Raw genomic sequence first — 22,175 nt, 5'->3', positions numbered from 1 at the left:
CAATTGTTTGTGCCTCCAGAGATTGCCATATATGGATGGAGGTTTGGCTTCAGGTTTTGCATGCTGAACTTTGGGATTAGGTTGCTCCTGTTGATACTTAATGTTGCTCCTGTCCACAATTTTTTGCTGGATTTTGGCAATGACAACAGCTCTTTCTACAGTTGTTGGGACTTGGGGTTCCACCACAGCTCTAATATCATCCCTGAGAGCTCATACATATTGAGTGGCAAAGAACAGAGGGTCATAACTAGGCCCATGAATAGTCACATCATATTGGAAGGACTGAAACTTTGTAGTGTATTCCTCCACAGTAGATGTTTGCTTGAGATCTCAAAGCTCATTGATGGCTGATCTATAATCATCACTGCCAAACTGTTCTTGCACATCTGCAGAAAATTGCTGCCAAGTAACTGCAGTATGAGTTAACTTATAAGTTTGCCACCATTTGGCAGCATTCCTTTCCAGATGCATTGTTGCTGCTTCCACCCACAAACTTTCAGGAATTGAATAGATGGAGAAATAGTAGTGACATTTGTCCAGCCAGATCTTTGGTTGAGTACCATCAGCAGAGGGAAAATGCATTTTGGGCAAGGTGTGGTGAGGCAATGATTCTGGTTTTGGTGGTGGCTTGGTGGACTTGTATTGGTGAGATGGTTCTGGCTTAGCTTTTTGTTTCCCATTGGCAAAGACATTCTCAAACTCAATCTCATCATCAGCTATGACTGACCCAGCACTGACAGAACCAGCCTCCCTCTCAAAGTGTCTCAGAGTCAGTTGAGCAACTGCCTGACCATTAGCACACATTTGTTGAGCGATGAACTGTTGGTCTGCTGTACATTGAGCCACTTTCAGATTGGTGTCAGCTAACTGTTGCTTAACCTCTTGCTGAATGATACCGATATCGTTCATCCTGGTGAATAGGAGATCGAAATTGTCCATCACTTGCCCCCACGGGATCGATCCCCTTCAGCACTCGTCGACATCTGCTCCAACAAGATTTGCGTCTGCACTAAAGGTTTAGGCTGCTTGGAAGGCGCCATGATGCAAAACTTATTGTGAAACAGCAATGAACAAGTAGTGTAGCAACAGGTTCAGTCGAAACATCTCTTATCGTGTGCTACATTGAATCCCAACTCCTGGAACTGAGGCTCGATCGAGGGATTTTACACGGAAACACGCGTCCCGCAACCCAAACCGAAGGACAATTCCCCGCCGTACGCCACCGTTCAGCAATCGCTCGCAGCTTACGGAATTTTGCACGGAGATAGAGGCTTCGCAACCCTTGGTTGGTAAACGATGCTAGCTAGAGAAGAAAGGGTGAGCGATAGAGTACACGCCGCTGAACCGGATCTGGTCGATGCAGAACCCTAGTCGAAGAAGGTGTAGCCGAAGATGACGGCGCTGCTGACAGTTGACGCACCGCCGGATCTCGTCGATTGAAGCCGCTCACCACGATCTGCCGCTGAGGATGCGTGCCACGGTGCTCGAGCTCGCCAATTTGGTGACTTTGGAGGTGGACGAAAACGAAAACGCTGCTGACCTCGGATCAACCAAAGAGTGGAACTACAAGACCTCTAGCACAGCACCGCAAGGATGCCGTCGGGGATCTACCAACCACCCGGGATTACGATCTGAGATCGAAGCAAACGAGATCGAGATCGGAAGGGGAAAGTAAAATCGGACAGCGGGCCGAGGATAGATGGTCTTTGACACCCGTGGCAACCGACGGTGATCGCCGGAGACGTGAGAGAAAAGATGGCTATTGCCGACGAGGAAGGAGCAGAGGACGGGAGGCTTTTATCTATATACCCTTAAAAAAAATGATGCACTCTTATCTGGGTTTTGGCCGTCTGGCGGCTCTGACATATGGGACCGGGCTAGAAAAATATCCTCCTTGCCCTCTGGATCACTGACATATTGGGCCACCGCGTCGTCGTGCGCCGCAGGGGTGGGGCCGGGGCCCGGCGCCCGCGGCGGCGTGGTCGTCTGGCGGCTCTGACATGTGGGACCGGGCTAGAAAAATATACTCCTTGCCCTCTGGGTCACTGACATATTGGGCCACCTCGTCGTTGTGCGCCGCGGGGGCGGGGCCGGGGCCCGGCGCCCGCGGCGGCGTGATGATGCACCGGTTCCTGCCCGCTGCGCACGCCGTGGCCGCTGGATCCCCGCCGTGCGCCTTCCGGAAGGCGGGGGTCCGTGCAGCCAAAGGCGGCTGCTTTTCCAGCACATTGCCACGAACCACCTGCCGCCCCTCTCTCCTGAACGCAAGAACGACGGCGGGAACGACGACGAGGCCGAGTCCGACGCGCACAGCACGCGGGGGTTCGCGTCCAGGCGGTGCGGGCTGCTGCCCACCCGGTGCGTGAAGAGCGCCCTGCTGCTCTCCTGCGGATCGCGGCGAGGGACGGGCAGGCCGTTCCTGTCAACCTGCGGCGGGAGCAAGAGGGTAATGGATCCGCTGCTGCAGAACGCGCAGCAGCTGCAGCATACCGGAGACGATTCCAGCATGGTAGTCCATTGCTGTCACTGCTCCATTTCCTCGCGTGCATGAACTTCAATTCACTTGCTTGGGTGCTGATGAATAATGAATTGATTGCCATGTCCCAAACAACTGACGCCTGGTGGAATGGAATGTCGCAGCAATCCTGGGAGGGGGTGTACGTCAAGTCGCTGCTCCGATCAGGCCGCGGCGGGCTGACGGGGCCAGGGGCCAGCGGCCACCGTGGCCTCGGAGTCGGAGCTGGACAGGACGGTGCGCGAGCTCTACAGACGCCGAGGGGGGCAGGCCGCGGTGCACCCGAAAACGAGCCATCTGGGGCTGCTCCTGGTTCTCGACAGGTCAAACGAGGATCGCGGCCACGGCTCGTCGGCGCGGAGGAAGCAGGTCTCGAGGACCAGCGAGATCGTGCTTCCCGCTGCTTCTGGAGGACAAGGAGACCGTTATTGCCGGGCGTGAGATCGTGCTGTCGCCGCCGCAGCCGCCGCTGGTCCAGCCGCCGTTGCCCAAGTAGCCGTCGGAGTCGTGGCTCTCGCGCGCGCTGCCGTCCGTGTCGACTCGGCCCCCGGCTACGTCCTTCCTGGGGCTCCATGTGCAGTCCAGGAAACACGCTCCGTTGCCGTGGTGCTCCATTGATTCGGCCAGGGTGGACGGTCATGGCGGCCAACGGCACATACGTGTGCACGGTCCGCTGAAGTGACTTTAACTTGTTCTGGCGTTTGTTGTGATCGCACCGCCTGCTGTTTACTGCTGATCGACACTGTCCGGAATGTTCAGGTGACAGAAAAAAGGCTGGTTTAATTGGATGACCACGGTGCCAGTGTTGCTCCGTACAAGGTAGTGCTACTGGGTAATATGCCGATCATCATCATGTGCTTATCTAGGAATATGTCTGTTGTAAATTGTAAGTCATGCTTATGTCTGCAATGCTCCACGCAGCAATGCAACTATGCAAAGAGACAAAGTAGATGTAGGTAAATATCGGTATAGTACCCGTATATATATTGGACAGTAAATACAATACATCATATCACTCATGTTTGCTCCCTACTTGGTTGATCAAACATTAGCACGCGGCAACCACAACTAGATGCGGTTCTACGTCATCTATAAGATAAGGTAACGGGTATCAGCACACTGGATTGGAGGAAGGCATTATGAGTAATCTCACCAAAAGAAAGGGAGTGCCATTACAACAATAAAGGTCCTCGTCATCTCTTCAACAACATAGACGAGCATCCATGTACTCGATCATCGGCCGACTAAGAAACTGTCAAGCTAGGGGCACCGTGTGCCCTTGTTTCTCGTAGCCTTTTCTACCCCAGATCAGGGCATGCTAGTTCAGACTATATCAGCTAATCCGTGACCCCCACATGACTGACGGCCCAACCGAGCAAGTTATTCACAGGCCAGCTTCGTGCCAAAGACAGAGGCTGCCGGAAGTCCATGGTGAACGCGTCGTCCTCGATCTTCCCAAACTGTAGGATCACCATCTCCTCATCTCCGACACATTGCAGTTCGGGCAAAGCACACGCCGCCTTGGCGCACCACCATAGCTGCTGCTACCTTGTGACATGGCTGTCAAAGAGAGAGGGCTCAGGAGAGTGGCAACTCCCTGGCCTTTGGCGCCAATATATAGGAGGAGAAGGGCAGGCTCTTTGGCGCCAAATCCCTGTCCTTTGGCGCCAACAGCGGCGTCTCTGGCGCCAAAGCCAATTGGCCTGGCAATGGCACAGGGGAAACGAAAAAATTCAGACGCTCGTACAAGCCCAAGGGCAGCTGAGTCATTCTCCAGAGCCGTTACCCACCGTTAGGGGCAAATGCCGACGGAATGGCGTGAGGGAAAAGAAAAGTTCGAGCGATGACATGTAGGTGACGACCAACTTTTAAAGGGTACATAGGAGTGTGGCATCTTTTTTAAAGGTACACAGGTAAAAGCCTCTCTATCTTTCGGTTTACTCAATAGCAAGATTCTTAATTGTCTTACAAGCCACCGTTGCTGAAAATATAAGGCATACAGCCGACCGGTCCCTGGGACCCCTAGTCATACTATAGTGTGGAGGGTCAAGAAAATAGATAAACTCGTGTCAACTTTCTGCCCTCCTAAAAAACCCTCATGTTCAATTTCCCTTTCATGAGAAATTTACTTTATGTAAATATATTGAGATTTGGTAGGTAATAAAACAAGTAAAGCAATAGTATATATATTCAGCTACGCGTAGACGTAGTCGTCTCTGCCCACGGCACCACGGGAGGAAAGAGGGCCGAGACAAAGAGCCTGAGAGAGGCCGCCGCAACTGCACACCGCAGACGGCATAGCAGCACTAGTGGCTACAGCGCGCACGGAACACGAGGCAATGCCGTCCAGCTCCAGTCGCCGCCGCCCGCTGCGGCCGCTCGTACCTGGCCTCCTCCTGTTCCTCCTCGCCATGGCGCCTCCACCGCCGGCTCTCGCGGTGGGTGTGAACTGGGGCTTCGCGTCCTCCCACTCGCTCCCGGCGGCGCAGGTCGTACGGGGCCTCCTCCTCCCCAACTCCGTTCCCCGCGTCCGCCTCGCCGCCGCCTCCTCCGACGCGCTCGCGGTGCTTGCAGGCACCGGCATCGCCGTCAGCGTCGGGGTCCCTGACGCGCTGCTCCGGCCCCTCGCCTCCTCCACCAAGGCCGCCACCGCCTGGGTCCACGACAATGTCACCCGTTACTCCTCCAGCGTGCGGTTCGAGTAAGAGCTCCCTTCCAATGCACGATTTTTGGGTGCCTCGGAGTCTTTTGCTAGTCGAATGTTCTGAGAGAAAACGAAGCACGGATGATGGTTTTAGTTGACCTAATTCTCATGTCGACAGAAAAGGACCAATTGGGCACAGCTGACTTCCAATTGACTCGATTAATCAATATGACTGCAGTCTTCGTACTCACAACCCGTTACAGTAGTCACTGCAGTTCTACTGTGGATGGCTGGATCCCACGGAAAAGTGGGCTGTGCTGCCTGTGCATTTGTTACCTTATTTCTATAATAAGATTGTATATTATGTCGGATGTGTGGCTGATCAATCTGAATCGAAGAAGGGAACCATTTCTTTACTGAATGTATTAGTTGGCTTCAGTTGATAACTTGGTGCTTCTGCCTTGCAATAGTTCACTGGAATTTTCTTATAACTAGGTAGTAATAGTACCTGGAGAACCTCTTCTGTGAAATTTAAACTATGAAAAATCCACAAAATGTCACTACTGATATGCTGGTAGTGACAGGTTCCTGATTGGTGAATGCGATTGAGGGATGCTACAATGACTTTTATCTATGCCAAGTAAACAATTGGAGGTAGAATTTACCATTTCGTAGAACTTCAATGGGCAGAATGTGAATATAATCCTCTTAGGTTACAACTTTGAACCTGGGAGGACATTTAGGTTATCTTTTGATATTCTTCATTTTGTATATCAGGTTCAAAAGTAGCAGAATAATAGAGTTGTATTTTACGTTCACTGCTATGTCAAAGCCTAGACCCTAAATAAAAACTCAACCCGGGCATTGTGCTTAAGAAGAAGACCTTCTCACGCAGGTCGAGAAAACCCCCGAACCTCTGCCCCACCCATACACAGCGGCACCGCAGTTCCCGTGAGACTGGGCTGGCCTTAGACCTGGCCTGTGCTTTGGCGTGGGACAGACGAGGGGATTTTTTTTTTGACGCGCAGATAAACTGCGCCTTCTCCGGCCAACAAATCCGCCCCCGAGGGGGTTCGAACTCTGGCCAGCAGGGTGCAAAGCGCACAGCCAAACCAACTGGTCTAGCGTTCGCTTGCGCCTAGACCCTAAATAGCCGAAAAGAGTACATAGTTGGGTCTTCAGTGATGTGTACCTTTTGTGGCAGATGATTATGTTTCATTTCTGCAAAAAAAAAAAATGCGGTGTGTTATAGAGCAAGTATCATGAAGACATTGTATATCCCACTGCATAGATGAAGGGAATCATGTGTTAAATAATGCCATTATTTGTGTTCAATCTGTTTGTGCATCTATGTTGCAAGTCTGTTTTTTAATTGTATCTTTAATAATATTTTAAAATTGACAAACAAATTGACTTCACAGGTATATTGTTGTTGGGGATGAGCCCTTTCTTCTACGTCATGGACAGAATTTTCATCCTTTTGTAGTTCGTGCAGCAGAAAATGTTCAACAAGCATTAGTCCATGCAAAATTGTCTGTCAAGATGAAGGTGGTAGTACCTTGTAGTGCTGACACATTCCAGAATGCATCTACCCTGCCCTCGAAAGCTAGCTTCAGATCTGATGTTAACAAGACCATGGCAGATCTCCTCTCATTTCTTGCCAACAGCAGTTCTCCATTTATGGTCGAGCTGGATCCATTTTTTAGCTTTCAACACAACAAAAATATGTCATTGGACTATTACCTTTTCCAACTAATGTCTCATCCTGTAAAAGATGGTCAAAACAAGTATGACAACTACGTTGATGCAAGCATAGATGCTCTGGTCACTTCTCTAACCAAAGCTGGCTTCAGTGACATGGACATCATTGTTGGGAGAGCAGGATGGCCAACAGATGGAGCTGTGAACGCAACTCCTGCTATTGCTCAGTCGTTCATGACTGGCCTAGTCAACCACCTGGCCAAAAAGTCTGGGACTCCACTTCGCCCAAAAGTCCCTCCAATTGAGATGTATCTCTTCAGCCTTTTAGATGAAGATCAACGGAGTATAGCTAGTGGAGGTTATGAAAGGCACCATGGCATTTTTACCTTTGATGGCCAGGCAAAGTACTATGCCAACATAGGTCAAGGTCCTAAATCACTCAAGAATACCCCTGATGTCAATTACCTTCTATCAAAATGGTGTGTGGTAGACAACAATAAGGATTTGTCCAATGTTTCTTCTAGTTTCTCGTCAGCTTGCTCCAATGGCGACTGCACTTCTCTGTTACCTGGTGGCTCCTGCTCAGGTCTTGCCTGGCCTGGTAATGTGTCATATGCGTTCAACAACTACTATCAGCAGCATGATCAGAGTGAGGATAGTTGCTACTTCAATGGCCTAGGTTTGATAACTACTGTTGATCCATCTGTCGACAGTTGTTTGTTTCCTCTCGCAATTTGCACTTCTGCTGCCACTTCTTTGCACCTAACATTGCCCATGTTGCTATCATTAGTTTTGTGGTTTTGCATTGTCTGTATATAGTCTGGTGAGACTAGATTGAGCCTTCAAAGTGTTTCTTTGGGCCTCTTGTTGAATGTACTCCAAAGTCTCGGTGCACCATCAGATAATATTATTCCTGGAATGGCACAATTTCTGATGTCTCTTAGAGTGGCTATCAGAATTGGTAGGTTTAGTCCAAATGTAATGATGTGCTTTAAAATAGTCTGGCTGAGTCAACCAGCAGCTCTTCTCTTGTTCAAAAATTTGAACCTGGTAATGTTGCCATTTCATGATAGATACATTCTTGGTTTCACTACATCTTAGAAAGTCCAATCAACAGAAGGTGCTGCACGTTATGCATTTTAACTACAAGTGAACCGCGCAGTTTACATGGAGACCTAGGCAGCAGTGTACAAAGTCTAATCCACAGCTGTGACTCTGTGAGCTGGGGTTGGGCCTGCCACAGAGGGGAGCATGTCTTTTTGTTTGTGCAATTGTCAGTGCCTAAGAAAATGTGTTACACAGTTATACACGGTCAATTATTCATCTTTCAGTCAATGAACACTGACTTATGTAGAGGAACTTCGTTCAGATACCGGTAAACGGATGCTGACTTGCTGAGATGCCTTGTAGTCCCTCGGTCCCATAAACAAAGACGTTAGAGGCCGTTTGGATCCTTGAATTGAATTCATTATAATAATTACAATTTAGGCATAGATTAATTAAGTTAATATAGTTGTATATTTATATATTTATATATTTATTGTTAAGCATACAAAGGACATACTTATATGTTTACATTTCTATTGTAAGGGAGTTAGTTGAAGAATGTGTTATAAGTTGGAGAATAAAATTATAGCATAGTGATCTATAGAATCTATTTTCATCTTTCACCCTATGAATTTGAAATAGGCTTATTTATGAGCTTGTGCAAGTTATGGAATGTTAAATTTCAAGCCAAATAGCATAATCTATTACGTAGGTTTCAATTTCTCCAGAATGAAGAGATCCAAACGGTCCTTGTGTTTAAAATTTGTCACGCAAAGAAAATCTGTTTGTTTTTGCATGCATAAGTCAGGGGTGCACTCTTCACTGTATGAGATGTTTTTGGTTCAGAGATACATATAACACCAATCATAACCAAAAGGTATAAGTTCATTTTCAACCTCTAATTTGTACATCAGTTTGTTTTTCAACCTCAAATTATGAAATCGGATATTACTTAAAAGGTCTTCTAACTGTTGAAAGCGGACGAGTTTAGTCCTTTAGCTATTTTCAAAGGTGTTTTTCTATTTTTAGAAATAATAAAAATCTAGTTTAATCTCAAAAAATACATAACAAATTTATTTTGAATTTGAAAAAAAGATATGAAACTAGTAGTACCGATTTTTTTGAAAATGTTGTTTATCTACCGGTGTTTTATTTGGATCTTATTTGTTTTAAACTAGAAGAATTCCCTACGCGTAGGAATTTTTTAGAGTAACTTTAGATGTCTATTGGATGAAACAAACAATACTATTTAAAAAATTATGAATTGAAATATACATTACTCTCGGATGAATTCCATGTCTCAGGTGAAAACTGCACATGTTGCACACATAAGTGGGTGAGGTAAACCGATAAATACTCATCTAATTGTTAATTCGTGCCAATTATCACCATGTTCGTTTTGGCTTGTTTGGTTTATAAGCCGTACTTTTTTAGTCAACGAACAATATTTTTCTCTCACACCAAATCAGCTAACAATACTTTCAGCCATGGCTTATCAGCCAAATAAGCCCAAGCGAACAGGGCCTATATAATCAACTTTCTTACAACTGATTCCATCAGTGTATCATTTACAACATTGTTGTTAAACACTTTGCAGAACTTCAGGATAGTCACGAAGAGAATATAACAGTAATCCACTAAAGCAGGCCATCCTTCGTTGTGTAGAAAAATAGAAATACCAAAATTTAGGAAAATGTTGTGCAGTGTGCACTATGTGGACCAGTGACTGAAGGCTCGAGAGATTTATACCTAAAAAATTGACTGTAGAAGCAACATGAAGTAATAGCTAGCTGCCCTGGAAAGGAAATAATTAGCAAGAAGATTGAGGACCTCATATGATTATCAATGGGCATGAGGTATGAAATTACTAATGAGAGGTGAGAAGGTATGGATGTTGCTGAAGGAAAAGAAAAAAACTTTGATAAGTATATATTCAATTCTTTTTAGACAAAGAAGAGGATTCTTGCAAACCTATTGCCACGTAATCAAGGAATCCTATCAATCACTTGCGAAGCAGCAATGCAGCATAGTGGCAAGTTCTGTACCTCTCCATCTTAGATCAATAACATCAGATCAATGATTTGTTTAATGAGGGATAACTGAGAGGTCATCCACAATGGACATGGAAGGTGACTGTGGCTGCTAGCCTGAGGCATTCTTGGCTCCGAGGACACATATGCAGCAGCCTGTGGATGGAGCACAGACATAGACGGTGACCATTGTTGGCATTACAGCAGTAAGCAGTTGGTGATGAAGCTTGCAGGAGACGACGATACTCTGGATACTTTATGCAAGTGTTGATGACATCATACTGCACTCACTACCTAGAGATGATGGCCTCCTGTGTTCCCATTTATGGCCCCGTTCGCTTTGTTGAAAAGCAAGCCGAAATACTATTCCGACTGATTTGTTGTGAGAGAAAAACATTGTTCCGGCTGAAAAAAAAAACAAGCTGAAAAAAACGTATTATAAGAGAAGCGAACAGGTAATGTGGACAAGAGGGGAGTGTCCAGTGACTGTCAGCTCCAATTTTGTGAAGGTGGCTTCATTGGTGCGTCAGTTTCAGATATGTGAAGGAAACGATTGGGCTATTGTTGTGCCTCTCTGCCTCTTCGTGAGGTCTGTAATGGCTGCGCGGCAGATACTAATGGCCATGAAAGAGATGGAAAATAAGTGGAGTTATAAATTGCACAAACAATTAATAGCCAGGATGGAAATGACTGCTTAAGATACGATGGCTAAAACAATGGTGATGACGTGGCACAACGTGGAAGTAGAAAAATAGGATTAGTGGGGTTTTGTTTTATAAGAGATATAGATAGATAGATAGATAGATAGATAGATAGATAGATAGATAATAAGCATGACTATGAGTTTCATATTTTTTATTTATTTAAAGTAAATTAGCTATCAAGTTTTTACAAAATAAAAAAACGACATTTGAAATCAGCAAGGAGGACACGTTCTCGGATCTGGTTTTATAGTTCAAGGTTGACAATCAAATTGGCGTGCAAAATACCCTGTTTTCAAATCAAAATACATAAAATTGGAAGATAAGCAGGCATGACTGTGTCCGTGGCTCCACGGCAGTATGGCACGGTGGAATTTTACATTAGTGCGGTAGTGCCAGAGAATTTAATTTACTGTCCACTTTCTTTTCCATTAGGGAGAGATTAAAAAGCGTGGCTTTTACACATTCTGAAACTAATTGTGACTCTTGGCTTGCCTGCAGTTACTGCCTGCACCATCTATAAAGTACAGCCGCGAGCCTCAGCTACAAATTAACTAGCGGATATCTTACTTAACCTTCATTCATCGTCCCAAGTTTTACTCTTACTAGAGCACAAGGCACCACCACCAATCATGGCATTCTCCCGCCTGTCCCTGCTGGCCGCGCTCACCTGCCTGGCGCTGCTCGCCGCGTCGACGGCCGCGCAACGGGCGCCGCCGATGGCTTTTGCCCCGTCGTCGTCGCCTTCAGTTCGGGGCCTGCCTGCACTGGCGGAGCGGCTGGAGGGCGCGGAGGCGCAGCAGTGCTGGGAGGCGCTGGTGGAGATCAAGTCGTGCACGGGCGAGATCATCATCCTCTTCATCAAGGGCGAGGCGTTCCTGGGGCCCGGGTGCTGCCGCGCCATCCGAGTCATCGAGCTGAGCTGCTGGGCCGCCGACTCCGTGCTGTCCATCATCGGCTTCACCCCGCAGGAAGGGGACATGCTCAAGGGGTACTGCAACGCGGGTGGCGACAACGACGGCGGCGGGCAGAGCGGCTCGCCGCCGCCGCGCGGTGCGGACGCGGTCGGTGCTGCTGCCCGCGAGAGCGTCGCTGCCGTTGCGGGAAGGAAGAGCTCGATGCACAGATAGATAGATGGATCATGATGTGGTTCGTTTCCACGTCCAATCTTGCTGGCTTTGTACATAACATACACCAAATAAATTGTCTCGAGAAAGTTTGGCTTTGCCGATATGAATAATAGTGATAAATCTTACTCCCTGCTGCAGAATGTTGTCCTTGAACTTTGGTATTAAATCCGTTTTAAATTATAGTTCGTTTTTTTACCCTAAGTGGTCTTATTAAAAAATTTATGCTAAACACCACTTCTTTTATCACGGCTTGCTTTATTAACAAAAAAAAAGTTTTTCAAAAATAATTTAAATTTGACTATGTTCGTATAAATTTTTGCATAGAAACCTGTATGTGCTCTGACGATTCAGTTCTGGCCTTGTGTGTGGGTTCGGCGTCTACATCACACCCGTCACCCTGCACGACACAGACCGCGACAGAAAGACCCGAGGCCAAGGAATGAGGCCGCGACACAGGCCGCGCCGCAGGACGGATGGGGACGCTGCCGCTGTCGGCCGAGCCCCGAGGCCGGCCAAGGAATCGTCGGGTCTCGGAGTCCCGACGCTTGAGCAGTTGAGCCTCGTGACTGTCGATGCGGAACAAACGCCAAAGGGTCCCTCCTCGCTTCCCCTCATCCTTGGTCACAAGCAGAAAAAGCTCACACGCTCCCGCCCATCCTCGGTTGCGCCGCCGCTGCGAATGCCGCCTCCGGGGCCCCGCCTGCCGCCGCTTCTCCTTCTCCTCCTCCTCGCGGCCGCCTGCAGCAGCGGCCTCACCGGTGCGGGGGAAGGCGGCTCCTGCGAGTTCTCCGTCGAGCGCGGCGGCGAGCTCTACAGCTTCGCCCTCGAGGCGCCGACGCCGGCGCACCGCCACGGCGTGCTCAGCGAGGACGGGTACGTGACGTAGGTACCCATGACGAACTACTATATACTAAGACCAGTGTACCAAACAGTGCTCCCCTGCGTCCATCGGGATGGGGATTGCCGCGAATTCATTACTGGGCCTGATTGTCTTACTTGCTGAGAGTTGAAGCTAAGACCTCCAGACTCATTGGCGGCTAGGGCAGCCTTTAGAAGTGTGCCTCGCCAAATTTGAATTCAATCAGCTTGACTCAGTTGCATACTTGTATTCTAATGTGTTAGAAATATTTGTTCTGGGGAATGGCATTTGTTGTGTTTATTATACCTATATGTTGAGTGTGTCCCATATAATAATGTAATGCCCATCTTGTGTTTCAGGTTTTACAAGGTGGCTGTGAATGATTCCATACTCTGGTTCCAGGTTGGTTAAGATAGTATACTCCTTTATGTATGAGTGCGTATTGCATATGCTGGCAGATAGTACTTTCTAAATTTCCAAAAGCTAATATGATAAGCTAGTTAATAACTGAAAATAGACTCTTGAGTTTCCTAAAACACTCTCTTTCTGGAGGGGTGAGACTTTCAAGGTTTGGTCTTCCACTAATGATAGTTTTGTTTGTGCCATGCGTGCAGCTTTGCGATGAAATGCTATTCAACTTTGACCCACCTATGTGTCTTAATTGTGAGGTATACTCCCTTGGTCTAGCTATTCCATCAGTTAAACGCAAGATGTTCAGGTTTTCTCTAGGATTTCCATTACGGATCATTTGCACACTTGGCACTCACGCCACTTCAGCATTTAATTTCCATGCTCGCGCTGAATAAGCAAAGCATCATCCCTTGTTGCATTGCTTTATCTGGAACTATATTGAGTTTGTCTCAGCCTTTCCTGATTGTATTATCAACAACAACAACAACAACATAGCCTTTCAGGCCCAAGCAAGTTGGGGTAGGCTAGAGTTGAAACCCACCGAGAGCCCCAAGTCACGGTTCAGGCACTTCAATAACTGCTTTCCAAGTACTCCTATTCAAACATAGATCTCTAGGTATATCCAAGCTTTCAAATCTCTTTTTATTGCCTCCCCCCATGTCAATTTCGGTCTTCCTCTACCTCTCCTCATATTATTAGCTTGGCTTAGGACTTCACAATGCACATGTGCCTCTGGAGGTCTCCTTTGGACATGGCCAAACCACCTCAACCGATGTTGGACAAGCTTTTCTTCAATTGGTGCTACCTCTAGACGATCACGTATATCATCGTTCCGAACTCGGTCCATTCTTGTGTGACCGCAAATCCATCGCAACATACGTATTTCTGCAACACTCAGTTGTTGAACATGTCGAATCTTTGTAGGCCAACATTCTGCTCCATACAACATAGCCGGTCTAATCGCCGTTCTATAAAACTTGCCTTTTAGCTTTTGTGGTACCCTCTTGTTACAGTCGCCACTTGATCCACCCTGCCAATTTATTTACTTGTCATTTGCTATTTTGTGTGTGTATTCTTTTTTATGGACACGGTTTCAATAGCAACTTCATTAGCTGTATTTGGTAAGATTTGACGAAGGATACGTTTTATCACTGGAAGATTGGAGCATTATAAGTGATACTTCACTTCATCTTTGCAATTAGCTTATTCATGTGCTAGGTGACAGTCTTTTATTAAATAATTTGAAAAATTGTCATGCCAAGGACAAGCTTAGGCCCTGTTTGGATCCATGGTCTAAAGTTTAGTTGGCTAAAGTTAAGGGCTAAACTTTAGACCACTTTAGCTCACTTGTGTGGTCTTAATGAGCTAATAGTATTTTTGTGAGGTTGGCTAAAGTTTAGACATCACTTTAGAGTTTAGACCACCCATTTGGATTCTCAAGAAAAGTGGTCTAAAGTTTGGTGGCTAAACTTTAGACCATGGGATCCAATTGATTGAAATAACGTTATTTTTTAATAATTTAGGCTCCTCTGTACCTTCGCATTGAGTGCTGTTAAAGATTATATTTTCTTGTTTGTTACTTTATTTATGTTTTTTCAAACTATTTATGTACAATAATCAAACTATTTATGTAACATAATAGGACTGTGGTGGTCCATCGAGGTGTGGAACTCAGTGCAGTGCACTTGTGTCAAATTATATTCGAGGTAGCTTTTTTTTCTCTCCTGAGTCCTGATTGGATATGTTTTCAGCAGTCTTTCCCTATTACTTTCTTAATTGTGTATCAGGAATGGTACCTGTGGGACCATTGGTGTCCCCCATTTCCATTTTTCAAATATCGGTAAAAATTGTTAATGTGTGTAACTTTAACCTGCATTTTCTGTCTGCAGGGTATGATGTCTGCACAACTATTGGGAGTTTATCTAAATCCCATATATCTCTAGTTGGTAAGAATGACATAAAATTCTTTCAGAACTATTCTTTCTGTATCGATGTCTCGAATTAACATGATTGTTGTTTCATTGGGGAAATAATAGACGAGAGTAATCCTCAAAAGGGTATCATTGTTAAGATGTTCTCATCAAAGTGTTCTATTTCTGTTTCCGTTCTTTGCGAGTCAACTGCAGCCCAAGTGAGTAGATTCTTTCATTTACATCTCCTTGAAGTTTATTGTTTTGTTTGTTTCTCTGCCACCTCTTATTTTACCTTGCTATTTTATTTCCTCTCACTCATAGGTACCAGACAAATTCGTCGTATCTGGTCTTTGTGATTATGTGGGTACCAAAAAAATTGCAATGGTGCAGTTTTCTACAGCAGTTTTGTTTCCTTAAGACATTAACATAATTGTACCTCGCAGGCTACAACACTTAAACACCCTTCTGGTTGTGCAAGGTCTGTTTCTGCTTCTGGAAGTGGTTGGGGATGGTTAAGCACTTCGTTCATGACGTATGTTCTTTTGAGCTGCATATAATTATGTGAACCTGGAACCTGCTATATTAGACAATTAATCTGCAGTAGGAAGAAATGGAATCTAGCTCAGCTACTGGAAGGGGTGAGTAATACACCCCTAACCTCCCTGGTTCAGGTCTATTTTACCTTGAATTTGGGTGCCCATTTCTTTTTAATACAAAACTATAGTCTTGTTTGTGAGTTCCCATCATCGCAGAGTTTCACAGTTTTTTCTTTTAGCAGTTCTCAGCTTGATTAATGTCTAATTTTTCTGCAGAATTCTGTGCCTTCTTGGAGGGTACATTTTGATTGGAGCAGTTTACAGATACTATTTCCTTGGCATTCATTCTGTAGAGGTAAAGCTTGTCTTTCAAGAGTCCTCCATTTATATGCCTCATTCGTTTTATGTCAAATTATATGGAGTTTGATGTTATTTGCTTGGTAAGGCTAGTTGTAACTCTCATGGTTTCTCATCAATAAGCTCCGATCCATAGTTTTAATCACTAGAGTTACATGAAAAATCTCATTAACACAACTCCCACTTCACTTATACATCTGCATGCGTGTGCGCATTGATGGTTATTCTAAATAATTTTGTTCCCCGAAATCTGTAGGGAAAAGTACCATTTCGTCCTAACTTTGTGCTAGATAACTTTTGATTAATGTTCCCAGCACTGGGAATGGGCTCAAGAAAACTTTTACTAATACAACAACAACAAAGCCTGTCAGTCCCAAACAAGTTGGGGTAGGCTAGAGTTGAAACCCGCCAAGAGCCCCTAGTCACGGTTCATGCACTTCAATAGCTTCTTTCCAAGCACTCCTATTCAAACATAGATCTCTAGGTAAAGAAAACTTATACTAATAATTTGTTAAAATTTGTATTAGTCTTGAGTTGGACCAACTCCTCAAGGCACGATTTCAAAATAAATTTGGACTGTAGTTGAGCCCAGTGTTTAGAGACAACTTGCTCCTCAAAATGTTGAATTGTACTGAAGTTTTACCAAAATCAATCTGTGAGACCACAAGTTTAATCTCGTAATTGATTCGATTCCAGCTTCATGTTTCTTGAATATACGTAGCGGCAGTGAAACTATTGATTGCTTGTGGACAACAAGGTCCACCTGGCTATGAAATAAATTTTTTGACCATTCTACTTGGATTTGGTGGAAATTGGTTTGTTCAATTGGGTTTCCCAATTTCTAATTGGATTGTGAAAGAAATGCATTTAATTAAACAACTACGGTAAAACAAACTACGAATAAAGAATGTAAATTTATCAATAAATCATATTTTTTTTTAATAAAAAATACAAGTGAATCATAGCTCCCCCTTGTAAACAATGAACATTCCCTTGAAATTGTGATTAGATCAGCCTTCACTTGTGCTGATATTTCTGTGAGCAGTTAACTTAGGAACCCACTCCATCCATTACACTTCAACTTCATGATGCTTTTGAACTACTTGTCTTACTCTTTTCTTATATTGTAGGCCATTCCAAACCTGGAATTTTGGATTGGTCTGCCCCAACGCATTAAGGTAAGAGATGTATATTCACTTTTAAATGATTGCTATTCTCTACTAGCAACCTGCTGTATGTGAGGATTTCGTTTCATTCGTCCCTTTTGATTTACATGTTATATTTGCTCTGTACATTTATCAATTACCAATACAACCAGCCCTAGTGTTAAACTTCACATGATGGGTGCAATGAGTAGTAATTTATACTTGTAAACAAGTTTCAATTATAGCAGTAATATACCAAGGTCTTCAGTACTGCAGAGTATTTAGTTACCTGCACTTGACCAGTCGCAATAAGAAACATGCTGTTGTTTTTTCCTTCTGAAAGGAAAAGGTAGTTTTGCAATTTACAGGTGTCTGTTGAAAATTTCTAGAGTTCCTTTACTTGCTTTTCATGTTCTGAGTGTCATCAATCATCAAATGTAACCTTATAACTTGCTCATCCATCTGTCCAGACTATCTTTGTTCCTGCAACAAGAAGTCACGTAAGTTACAACAGAGATGGTCAAGGCACATACGCCCCTGTATACCATTGAGAAGGTGGGCATTCAAGAAATTTTATTGGCAGCCATACAGTTAAGCACATGATAGTATGGACTGGACAGCAGGATGTATCTTTGTTCTTGCCGAGATACAGGTACTGTCAATGAGTCATGTATCTTATCCCTTGTGTTAGTTTTAGGCTGTATCTGGTTGAACTTTCACTGGGACAAGTGATTGCAGTTACAATCAACAGGTTCATATATTACCTGTAATTAGGTTTCTTTTCTTTCTCTTACTTTTTTTGGCGGTAGCCGAAATAGTTGCTGGTCAACAATTATTTCATAACAAATGGCACCATTGCACTATAATACAGATGTCATGATCACAATTCATTGCTTTCAAGTATGGAATCGTTTTGTCTCAAACTTACATAATGTGTGCATCAGTCTGAAGTCTGAACTAAAACCTAGGTATGATTTATGTACATAATAATATCATCTCACCATGCGAGTAATAGTCAATCAAATGTGGTGAGCTATTTAATTCTGGTTTCCTTTTCAGAACTAATCCCTCCATTTTAAAATATTAGTCCACCTCGGAAGCATAATAATAAATATAATCCTGCTTTAATCATGCTTTCCGTAACCTACTGATCTATCTAAATAGTTACAAGTATGATACAATTCTGTAATATATTACATTATTACTCAACATTTTGCTTCCTAGGTATGCAAGTGGGACTTATATTGTGAAAGGGATGGAGTATTTGAATGCCATGCAACAAGAGTTCTGGTGAAATTTTTATAATTTTGAACATGTACCATCATCACCATCAAATGTGCCATGAGGTTGATGTAAACTTCCAAAATCCTCACCTTCATCCGTTCTACTAATTTTTGCAAATGCTGTAGCACAAATCTACACTGTTTAGAGGGTTGATAGTATGTTTATCTAGATGAACATTTTATTATGCAAATGATTGGTTGGATTTGGAACCATGAAACAGACTGGTGTCGCATGCTTTGTTATGAATTTAGCTTAGCTTGTTGCTTGCGAACTCTTCTACACAAAGATAATCTCACAATCTGAATCATACAATCTTTCTGTCGAATGAACTTGTAGGGCTAAGTTATGCAAACACTAAGGTTCTGATAGTTTTTTTGCAACTTGATGCTTGTGCTCTGGATGTGGGCAAGAGAACATAAGACTGAGACCTCCAATAGCTGATTCTCTGTTGTTCTTTTGGCATTGGAAGGCTAGAAATCTGTTCAATGGAAGGCAGATGAATCACTCTTGTGAAAATGTAATGAAAGTAATGTGATGTGACTTTATTGTGAGTAGAGGAACTAATTATCATTCGGAATGCTGGTAGTTTTGCTTCATTTCTTGCCATTCTTTTAGCTTAGAAAGTAATGTAACTGTTTTTTGTGAGCTATGGCAAGAAGGAATCTTGCAAAGTGTTTATATTTATGTTTCCATTTCCTATCTTTTCAAAACATGGAGCTCCTTTTTCTTGCAGAGATAAATATGCCTATTTCAGAATGTGTAATCATGCTTATTTTCTTTGTTTCCTTCTTTGTCTCTTGAGCTCTTCTCTGTCCTCTGTAGCTTGTAATTCGTAGTCCTTGAACTTTCTGTTCTGCCTGTTTTTTTCTAATAAATTTCAGTAGGGGCGCAAGCCCCTCCTGTTTCACTAAAAAAAAAGCCTATTTCTGCAATTCCTCTCTAGCACGATCTTTGTGCATCAGTCATTTCAGAATGTGAATCTCACATTAGAAGGCAGCTTCACTTCACTGAAATAGAGCTGCTGTTGCGCAATTTTGCCACGTGCTGCTTTGGATGCTGGGTTGGAATCATTCCAATATGATGGTGTAGTGGAAATGAGAACTTGCTTGAAATTGACAGATTCCTTTTTAATGGTTGTGACTTTATGATGGTCACTTGTTTTACTCTTGGAAGATCAATTGTGAATTACACTGTGACCTTTCATCATGTAATTGAATTTGATTCTGAGTGTTGATGTGGAGTTGCAATTGCAAGTTATCATATGCTGATAGAGTCTGTCGGGGCATAATACGATGCCATGTTGCAGATTCCACAGCAAAGGGGAAGGGAAAGAACTTGCAGCCGCTGCAACCGGATCGTTTTGTGTGGAGATGGTCTTCCTCTGGGGCGTACTCGGTCTCCTCGACGTACCGGGCTTTCTTTGCAGGATCAACCAGGCTCCTGGGAGCCAAAGAGCTTTGGCGTACCAAGGCGCCGCCACGGGAGCTCTTTTTCTGGCTCGGCGACCGTCGCAAGCGGCATGGCCTTCAAGACGACGACTCATGTGCTCTATGTGATCAGGCACCCAAAACAACGTGCCACTTGTTCCTCGGATGCGTCTTCTCCAAACAAGTCTGGCACGCGCTGTTGGAGCCCATACATCTGCTGACCCTATTGCCGGATGGTGTACAGGAACTCGGCGAGTGGTGGATACAACAAGGGGTTGGATCGACCTGGCGTCCAGGCCCTGTTCGACTCTTGCTGCTCCTTGTTGCCTAGACAATTTGGAAGGAAAGAAATTGTCGAGTCTTTGGTAGAGGGCCATCTTCGGTGCTCGATGTCGTCAGGGCGGCGATCAAGGAAGGCGAAGACTAGGCGCTGGCGGCCTTCGCGCCTCTGGCCGCGCTTCATCTGTATTGGTCGCAAAATTCTTTGGGCATGTAATCGCAAACCTTGGATCCAGTAGTCAGGTAGGACTCTTAGCTGGGAAGGGAAAGAAAACAAAAGTGATCCCTGATTATGTTTGGTTATTTCTATCACGAAGCTGTAGATTATAATGACTCTTGTCAACTTGTGTTGCCTTATATTCTACTGCTCTGATGTAGCGAATGGAGAAGGCCAGCATGGCTAAATAAGTTGCATACGGGGAGAACCCATTTTGAGAAGGACCCGCTAACAGCGCGACGGGTCGCGCGAACCCTGTCGTCTTCCTCACGACGGCACCCCTCCCCCCTGGCAGCCCTCCTCCACTGCCCTTTCACACTGATGCCGAGGCTCCCGCCACCTCACCGCACCGTCCACCTCCCTCGCGTGCCCCAGACCCCGCCGCCCCCGCCCCCGTCCCGTCTCCACCATCGGCGGCTCCCGTCACTTCGCCGCGCCACCCACCTCCCGCCTCCACCCCCTCGGCCCCGTCCTCTCCTAATCATAGTGTCGGTGTTTTCGAGTAAACACCAACGAGTAAATTTGTGTTTTACGTGTCTGGTCCGGATGGTGTGCTAAAAGACACAAGGTTTATACTGGTTCAGGCAGAATGTCCCTACGTCCAGTTCGTGGCTGTTGCTCGTGTTATAGCATTGAAAAATTCGTAGTAGGGGTTACAAACGGACGAGAGAGGGATAGGTCCCAAGTCTCTGACGGAGAGGTCGAATGGTGCTGAGAGTTTGATTGCTGCTCAGCTATGTGTGATGTGATGCGTGATGTGTTGATTCGACCCCCTTAGTGGGGTGCTACGCTCTCCCTTTATAGGCCAAGAGAGAGTATGGATTACAGATGGGAGAAAAGAGGAAAATGAGAGGCAAAAGGAAGTCCTTCAAGTATGCCGGGTCTTCATTTTCCTCTGTGCGGGCCCCCCTGACATGGCAGACGGTGATGGAGATAGCCCCACACTGGGTGCATGTTTGCTGACCCTGATAAGGCCACGCTGAGTGTCTACCCGCTGATGATGCCATGTCCTGGCATTGTCAGCGAGTTGTCACGTCCCATCCGCCCCGACGGGCGGCGCGGCGGACCAAGGTGCTGATCTGCGGCCATACAGGGAGCAGACGGCGCAGTGACTGCACGTCCGTTACCGTGGGTGATGTGAGTTTCCTCCTGGACCGTAGTGGTTGTCATGAGCTTCCGTCAGGATCCGTGCCTAAGGGCAAATGACGGCGCCCACAACACTATGAGGCAAATGTCGGCACCTACAACACTATTTTGGGGCTCTGACATGCCTAGAACGTCGCAAAGCGCCTTTCTTGTTATATCCTGACGGTACTTTCCTGCAGGCGTGCAGGGCACGGTCCTCGGTATTGCGGTTGACTCGAGCGTCTTGCCTTATCTGCTCCGCCTGATTCCTAGGTCGGTATCGTGGTAATGTCGTCATAGGCGTCGGGTGAGGCGGAGTCAGCCCTCGGACGTCGGGCGAGGCGAAGCCAGCCCTCAGACGTCGGGCGAGGCGGAGCCAGCCCTCGGGGGTCGGGCGAGGCGGAGCTCGGCAAGTGGTGTAGTCGCGCTCTTGGTCGCGCGGATGAATCAATTTTGATGGTAATTAGCTCCTCCTCTTCGGGTACCCTAATATTGGTCCCCGACACATAGGGCGGCGCGTCGATGAGCTCCGCCACGACGCCCCCGCCGCAAGCCCCATCCAACCGCCGTCTCCCGTCGTCCCAGCCGGCGCCGCCACCGCCACCTTGCCCTGCCGCTGTCTCTCCCGCCTCCACCGACCCTCCTTGCCATATCATGGCCTCCACCCTAAAAACCCTTCTAAGCTCGTCGGATAGCAGATCCCTAACCTGCCGGAACCCTAGCCACCGTCATTTTCTTCTTGGTCTCCGGTGTGTGGGCGTGGTCGCGCGGGAGAGGAGGAGGGAGAGCTGGGTCGCGCTAGAGCGCTACGGTCACGTGTTTGAGATTGTGTTTTGGGAAATCAGGCTGCTTCA

General features: G+C 45.8%; 3 protein-coding genes and 1 pseudogene across 8 annotated transcripts; all 4 read left to right on the top strand.

The window, feature by feature from the left end:
* Nucleotides 1-2,000: 2,000 nt before the first annotated feature.
* On the top strand, nt 2,001-3,981 carry LOC136537265 (uncharacterized; annotated as a pseudogene).
* A 752-nt stretch (nt 3,982-4,733) lies between these two features.
* On the top strand, nt 4,734-7,835 carry LOC136540112 (glucan endo-1,3-beta-glucosidase 9-like). The gene is made up of 2 exons (XM_066532109.1): nt 4,734-5,216; nt 6,581-7,835. Exons 1-2 carry the CDS (start codon nt 4,855-4,857, stop codon nt 7,677-7,679), a joined length of 1,461 nt encoding a protein of 486 aa, XP_066388206.1. The 5' UTR covers nt 4,734-4,854; the 3' UTR covers nt 7,680-7,835.
* Nucleotides 7,836-11,161: 3,326 nt separating this feature from the next.
* On the top strand, nt 11,162-11,847 carry LOC136540111 (egg cell-secreted protein 1.3-like). The gene has a single exon (XM_066532108.1). It carries the CDS (start codon nt 11,271-11,273, stop codon nt 11,766-11,768), a length of 498 nt encoding a protein of 165 aa, XP_066388205.1. The 5' UTR covers nt 11,162-11,270; the 3' UTR covers nt 11,769-11,847.
* Nucleotides 11,848-12,276: 429 nt separating this feature from the next.
* Nucleotides 12,277-20,316, top strand: LOC136540110 (uncharacterized). Of its 6 annotated transcripts, none has more exons than XM_066532103.1 (13): nt 12,277-12,650; nt 12,987-13,029; nt 13,242-13,295; nt 14,681-14,744; nt 14,928-14,984; nt 15,075-15,169; nt 15,273-15,311; nt 15,395-15,483; nt 15,764-15,842; nt 16,975-17,022; nt 17,460-17,641; nt 18,214-18,335; nt 19,580-20,316. In XM_066532103.1, exons 1-11 carry the CDS (start codon nt 12,448-12,450, stop codon nt 17,538-17,540), a joined length of 852 nt encoding a protein of 283 aa, XP_066388200.1. In that variant the 5' UTR covers nt 12,277-12,447; the 3' UTR covers nt 17,541-17,641; nt 18,214-18,335; nt 19,580-20,316. The 6 variants fall into 6 exon arrangements, with proteins under 6 accessions (XP_066388200.1, XP_066388201.1, XP_066388199.1 ...); XM_066532104.1 differs by having other exon boundaries at nt 18,214-18,341; XM_066532102.1 differs by lacking the exon at nt 19,580-20,316 and having other exon boundaries at nt 18,214-18,492.
* Nucleotides 20,317-22,175: the final 1,859 nt, after the last annotated feature.

The sequence above is a fragment of the Miscanthus floridulus genome, chromosome 2 (assembly GCF_019320115.1).
Source record: "Miscanthus floridulus cultivar M001 chromosome 2, ASM1932011v1, whole genome shotgun sequence".
NCBI classification, from domain to species: domain Eukaryota; kingdom Viridiplantae; phylum Streptophyta; class Magnoliopsida; order Poales; family Poaceae; genus Miscanthus; species Miscanthus floridulus.
The sequence above is the reverse complement of the archived record's forward strand: the minus strand, read 5'-3'. Positions and strand labels throughout refer to the sequence as shown.